The sequence below is a fragment of the Trichogramma pretiosum genome, unplaced genomic scaffold (assembly GCF_000599845.2).
Source record: "Trichogramma pretiosum strain Unisexual culture from Peru unplaced genomic scaffold, Tpre_2.0 scaffold13, whole genome shotgun sequence".
Taxonomy (NCBI): domain Eukaryota; kingdom Metazoa; phylum Arthropoda; class Insecta; order Hymenoptera; family Trichogrammatidae; genus Trichogramma; species Trichogramma pretiosum.
Genome location: NW_019641606.1, coordinates 1,598,986 through 1,605,590, shown reverse-complemented (window position 1 = coordinate 1,605,590; position 6,605 = coordinate 1,598,986). Strand labels below are relative to the sequence as shown.

At 37.7% G+C, this 6,605-nt stretch overlaps 1 protein-coding gene across 3 annotated transcripts; it reads left to right on the top strand.

The window, feature by feature from the left end:
* Positions 1-260: 260 nt before the first annotated feature.
* Positions 261-3,007, top strand: LOC106652003 (esterase E4-like). Of its 3 annotated transcripts, none has more exons than XM_014370719.2 (8): positions 261-368; positions 914-1,097; positions 1,173-1,461; positions 1,534-1,719; positions 1,788-1,984; positions 2,057-2,528; positions 2,608-2,740; positions 2,808-3,007. In XM_014370719.2, exons 2-8 carry the CDS (start codon positions 945-947, stop codon positions 2,968-2,970), a joined length of 1,593 nt encoding a protein of 530 aa, XP_014226205.1. In that variant the 5' UTR covers positions 261-368; positions 914-944; the 3' UTR covers positions 2,971-3,007. The 3 variants fall into 3 exon arrangements, with proteins under 3 accessions (XP_014226205.1, XP_023314158.1, XP_023314159.1); XM_023458390.1 differs by having other exon boundaries at positions 884-1,097; XM_023458391.1 differs by lacking the exon at positions 261-368 and adding an exon at positions 425-488 and having other exon boundaries at positions 884-1,097.
* Positions 3,008-6,605: the final 3,598 nt, after the last annotated feature.

The window sequence follows — 6,605 nt, the reverse complement described above, 5'->3', positions numbered from 1 at the left end:
ATCCCAAAATCGTCCACCGTGCACCATCTACTTGTGGATGATAAAATGTGCGTGGTAAATATACGTTTCAATAATGAAACTATCTACATTACCGACGTTAGACCTTGCAGCACCGTAGAGTTACCCTTTTAGTTCGCGCAGCTTTGATAACTGCTGCAGATATTTCAAGAGGTCAACTTCCTATTTCGACCACTGAGTATGCGGCCGGCGCTGGATCAGCTGTTTGTGACTCGTGCTTTTGTTGTCAGTGATGGCCGGTATCTCGTCGTGAGTCCGTGTCATAACAATATATCTCGTTTTTTTAATATACACAAAAGTTAAGAAATATTCGAGGCATCGCTCGAATTGATTTGGAAGGAGTTTATCAGGTATTTATCATTTTTTTACTTATGAATATGGTAGACAGTCGAAGTATTTTTTTCAAGATCGTGTGTGCAGAAGTACACTTGGTTATTTATTTAAAGAACGTGTAATTTTAGTGAATTGAGGTACGATAGATTGATTTTATTCGTAGATAAAATGAATACATTTTGTTGACTTTGATTTGTATCCTAATCAATCTTGTAAATTTATAAATACATTTTTAAAAGTACTAAATAGTGGAAAAATTCTAACTTATGTTGGTACATAGTTTTTTCATGAACGACAATTTGATTTGGATATAATTATAATAAATTCATTAGCAGCAATTTATGTAATTCAAAATCTCTTAAAAAACTACTGAATTGTTATAAATATTTAAATGTTTTTTTGATACAAATCATTAAATTATCAGTTTTGTGGGACAAAAAAATGTTAGGCTTTCAAAACTTCGTTTTAAATTGCTTTTAATTTATTCACAATTAATTTTAAATAAGTAATCAATCGTGTACAATTTTTGCAGTGTAATGCTGACGTTAGGACGACTTTTCAGATCAACTGCCACGACGTACTTAAAGAAAACAATGGAATCAAAACGAGCATTAACTGTCATCGTTAAAACCGAAGACGGTAAAATCAAAGGACATGTTCTTGACAATGTCGATAAGGATGTCGAATACTTTTCACTGCGAGGTACTCCTTACGCCGAGCCCCCGATCGACGATCTTCGATTCAGGGTAAATTTTATTGATCTTTATTTGATTTAACTTGATGATCCAATGCTTATTTTAAAATAACTTTTTCTTTTTAAGGATCCAATCCCTAAGGAAAAGTGGACTGTCTACGTTCGAGATATCGTAGAAGAAAGTAATATGTCACTGCAATACGAGCCGTTGATAGATAAAGTTGAAGGTAAAGAAGACTGCTTGTATCTCGACATCGCAACGAGTGAAATGCCCAACTGCAATAAGCCCGTCATGGTATGGATACACGGAGGAGGTTTTAAAAAGAGCTCCAACACACCGAAAAAATATGGGCCAGATTATTTGATAAAACGTGATATCGTTTTTGTCAGCATAAATTATAGGCTCGGGCTAATGGGTGCGTTATCGATTACTGATAATAAAGTTTAAACGGTGTGACCGAACGTTACTTAGAATTTTCTATCTTCAGGATTTTTAAATATGGACCACGAAGAATGCAGTGGAAATATGGGTCTGAAGGATCAAATACTCGCCTTGAAATGGATTCAACAAAATATTCAATATTTTGGTGGAGACTCGAATAACGTCACAATTTTCGGCGAGAGTGCAGGGGGAGCATCAGTTCATGCTTTGTGTTTATCGCCAGAAGCAAAAGGTTCATAAATTAATATGCTAATTTTGAAATATTCATCAGTATACATACTTAACGATATATTTTTATAGGTCTTTTCCACAAAGCCATTATTCAAAGCGGTGCTGTGACAAATCCCTGGGCGCATATAAAATCGAACAAAAAGTGGGGATACGCTTTAGCCAAGTCTTTTGGTGTAAAATGTGATACCGACTTAGATGTAATTAAAAAATTAAAGGAATTACCAGCTAAAGATCTAGTTAAAAAGTATGAAGATTTGTGTAAAGACGTAAGTTATCAGTTATTCATCAATTAATTTTATCCTTATCATTTAGAAAATTGTATTAAATTCTTTTTCCAGGAACTTGAAAAGGTTCAACTATCACTGGTGCCCACCCAAGATGCCAAAAGTAAGAATCCCGTCTTGCCAGAACCTATCAGAGAGTTAGCGAAAAAAGGTATTGATGTACCATTAATTATTGGATACAACTCACACGAAGGCATCATAAGATTTCTTGGTAACACCTCCAAAGTATATGAAGAGTTGGATAAAAATTTTAACGAAGTTGTCGCAAGCTATCTACGTATAGATGACTATGAGAAATTGGCTAAATACATGGAGCCAATAAAAAAACATTACTTCGGTGATGAAAAAATTACGGAAGCCAAAGTCGACGAAGCTGTGCAATTTTTCGGTGATATGCTCTTTGTCATGGATGTCATTGGGGTGGCTACTATTCAACAACATAAAGATGTTCCAACTTACTTATACAAATTCTCCTACAGGCCTAATTTTCCAGGAGTGAAGGACAGATTCGGAGTTAAAATTGAAGGTATGACTTCATGAAATAGGGAGTGTTTAGATTACCAATTGAATTCAAGAAAAAATTATTTACATATTTTGATTCGTAGGAACGTGCCACGGAGATGAATTGGGTTGCTTATTCCATGCAGAAGCGAGAAGAGAAAGAATACCCGAAGGTACGCGGGATCGTACCGCGATGGAAAGAATGACGACAATGTGGACTAATTTTGCCAAGTTTGGGTAAGTTTTTAAATTGGAATGTAGCGAATTTATAAAATAAAAATTATCGAAACTTTAATTATTGCAGGAATCCAACACCCGAAAAAAATGAACTTCTGAATGAATCTTGGTTGCCAGTAACTAAGGAAAAATTGAATTGTCTCAATATTTCTGATGAATTAACTTGCAGCGAAAATAATGATTTGAGAACGTATGAAATATGGAAACCTTTACTGGCTCAGTTGCAATAATTTGAATTTTAATAAATGTCAGAAATATTATAAAAAAAAGTATTCTTTGTGCATATAAATGGAAATATAAAAAATATATTTGTCAGTTCAACAAAATTGGATAATTTTTTTTTCATCCTGATATCAATTCATATACATATTTCCTAAATATAAATCATACAAAGAATGAAAAATGTATTACATTTCACGTTATAAAAATCATCAAAATTTCAGTTTGTTAATAATTAATTTAATCTTCTTTTTTTACAGAAAGGAATAAGCCATACTTTGATAGAGGGTTACAGAGAGAAAAGGAATTTCCATTAAGTATACGTACATTTTCAATAAAAATTAATCACGAGATATTTTATTAAAACACAAATTAAATATCATACAATCCCAGGTAACAAATTTAATTTTTTGTAATTACGCAGCTGCAATACTGCCCTTTTGCAGTAGAAAAAATTTATGAAGTGAAAATTTAATACGCTCGATTGTTACACACACGAGAGTACATAAATAGAGGCGGTTACATTTTATCGCGTCTTTTTTAAAATAGTTATGAGGTTGCAGTAAATTGCTCGGGATGAGTGTAATTGCACCCGGGCTGCTGCTGCTGCAGTAAAAAAATACAATAAAACAAAGGCGCCTTGCATTGCGTCAGTTTTTTTTTGTACCAGTTCATGAACCTTATGCCGAGGCATTTCTTCTTGCTGGAGTTTATACAAGAGCTTTACATACTTTCGCAGGCAGTACTTCAAGTTGACGATATTAAAAAATTTTTTGTCCCTCGTCATGTGCTTCAAAAATATGTACCCGACGTCTGAAAGCATAAATGAAGTTTATTGTTTTTTGTTGCAGCGAAAAAAGTCGATATTGCAGAGAATATTGTGAGATTAAAAGAATTTTTTTTACGTCGTATATATTTCACGTTTTCAAATTTCGATCGAGCTTACACGCGCAGGAGAAAAAGTATTATATTCTAAACTTGTATCTCATTAGTTTACTCTCTCGGTATCATTCCACGAAAATTCAAACTCGGTACTTCTTATCAATTTCCTTTTTTCAATACTATTCTCTCTCTCTTTCTCTCTTTCTCTCTTCTACTTGCAGACATGAACTTTTTTCACCAAGTGCGGCGCACTGGCACAAGCCAAGCCAACCACATACACAAGGCCGTAAAAATACAAGTCAACGCGCGTGACGCGCCGCGCGAAAAGCATGAATTCTAGAACGCGGAGCTGTATACGCGGCGTATAGCAAACTTGAACGTGCTTTCCTTTTTATCAAAAAAAGCTACCTACGCACACACACACACACATGTATACGTGTACGTGTGTGCGCTCGCGCGCATTGCACTGCACCATATACATTTTTTTTTTTCAATTCTCTCTTTTTAGCCCAGCTTGTGTAGAGCTATATACGCGTATATCTATACGCTCGCGACTACGGCGACGAGCTTTCTTGTTTTTATTTCTTTTCGCTTTCCTTTGTGTCGACGGCTGCTGCTGCTGCTACTGCTTTTTAGCTGTTTCCATTTTAGTTTTTACCTTTTTTCTCTCCTCCTCCCACCGCCGGGCCCGGCTTTTCTTCTTTTTCTTGCCCGATGTGTTGTGTGCGTTTGAGTGCCGCTATACTGCTATACTACTTGCCAGGGTTGGCCGCGCCAGCAGCAAGCGCAGTACTGACCAGCGCGACGCAGCTATATATATATAAGTACAGATGTTCATAGCGCACGAGAGAGAGGAGAGAAAGAGAGAGCCGGGGTGTGAGCATAGCGCAAGAAAATAACTTTTGTCCGGCAATGGCTGTAGCGCGGGGCGCTGCCAGGCGCTGCGAAAATGTGCCGGAAACTAAATTGCTTTAGTATATGGCTAATTGAGCGCCAAAATAAGTGCAGGCGAGCACCAGCGGCGGGGGTGTAGTTGTACACACAGTTTGCGCTCTTGGCTAAAAGTTGCTGAAAGAAGCTAAATTATTTCGAATAGTTTGTCGCAGGCGCGACTAATACTCGAGGGCGCCGTCGCAGCTACAGTACTTCTTTGCACTTGCCTCTCGCGGAGAATAATAGAGATTTTCGTTTCACTTTCGAGAGAAGACCGTGTGTGCTCATCCACTCAAGTGAAAATTGTCTTGGATTCAAGTATTTACCAACAGGATTTTGATGAAAATGCAGCGGAAATATGGAAAAATTAATTTTCAAAGAAAATTCCTTGAAAATTCTTGGAAAATTAATTAAAACGTCGTTTTTGATTTTCTCGAATATATCAAAAGTTTCATTTTTTCTAATAGCGCTTCGAGTTACGCGAGCACGCTCTACCGAACGAATAACAAGCTGCGTTCGAGTTAAAAAATTTTCCAACCGAACGTCGGAAATATTTTAACTCGACTAGTCTTGAAATGTTTCCCCGTGAATTTGTCACACTCTGGTAAATTTTAATTTTTTTTTTTTCATCTTTTTACTCTTCTCTTTTGCGCGTTATCTTTCATCCTCCAGTTTATCTCGATTAGTAAAATCTAGGTCAAATGCGGGATGAGCACGTGTAAACGGAGCTTGCCAGCAGCACAAAATTAATTTACATATTCATTTTTTTCACTTAACTATATATATTCGCCGCGCAGACACTCGTGCAAATAAATTCTTTCGATAGAAAAAGAGAGAAAAACCACAGCGGCAAATGATTGTTATAAAGTTTTGCACGGAGAGTACAAAACCCACAAAACAATTTTTTGTTTAGATTAAAGAGCCGCCGCGCACTTCAATTTTCGTCCATTCGTACAATGCTATTAAAAACTTTTAATGAAATCAAACTTTTCATTCATTTTATCAATGTCAGTTGTGCACTTGCTCGCCCTGCCTGTGTATTCCATTTCATCCAGACAGTAGAGAGAGAGAGAGAGAGTACGTGCAGGGGCAAAGGGATATTTTGCAGCGGAGGGCAGAAATTAAATTTTTATCGTCGTTTCATCGTTACTTCTTGTTGTTGGCCCCGTAATTATTAAACAGTTAGACTTGAAAAATCACCCAGCTTAATGAGAAATTCTGCCGCGCGGTCCAATAAAACAAGCGCGGAGCAGATCGCGCGAGTGCATACAGAAACGAGCATTAAAATACCGCAATAGGGAACAATGACGCTCGCGCGCCGCGACAACGACGACGCGTATACATACATACATATACGAGACGCGAAGCTCTCCTCATAAAAGTCGTCGTAAATTTTCCATTCCGAAAGACTTTGGGAGTTCGCCGCTCATGCACGCTCATCGCGCTCGTATCCTCGCGTGATTCATGTCTCGTGAAATTCGCTTCGGCAAAATCGAGCGCGCGCGCGCGCCCGTACAAAGCTGCGCTGCTTCTTTTTGCTTACATGCGTAGTTTGCCTTTCGCCTCCGATCCATCGCCGCTAATCGACGCGATCCGCATAGTTCCGTGTGTGTGTATGCTGAGCTTTCGTGCGATGCGTGGCTTTATATCTTCATCCCCCTTCCGTTCGAGGTCGTCCTCCTCCCATCGGCCAAGAGTGCGCAGACCCATAATAAATGGACGCCAATTTAATATATACAATATATAGATACAGAGACTGTGTATAGATCATACAGGAGATACCCGTGTGTATATGGATACACGCACAGGTAGTCGAGCGATGATGAGTCGA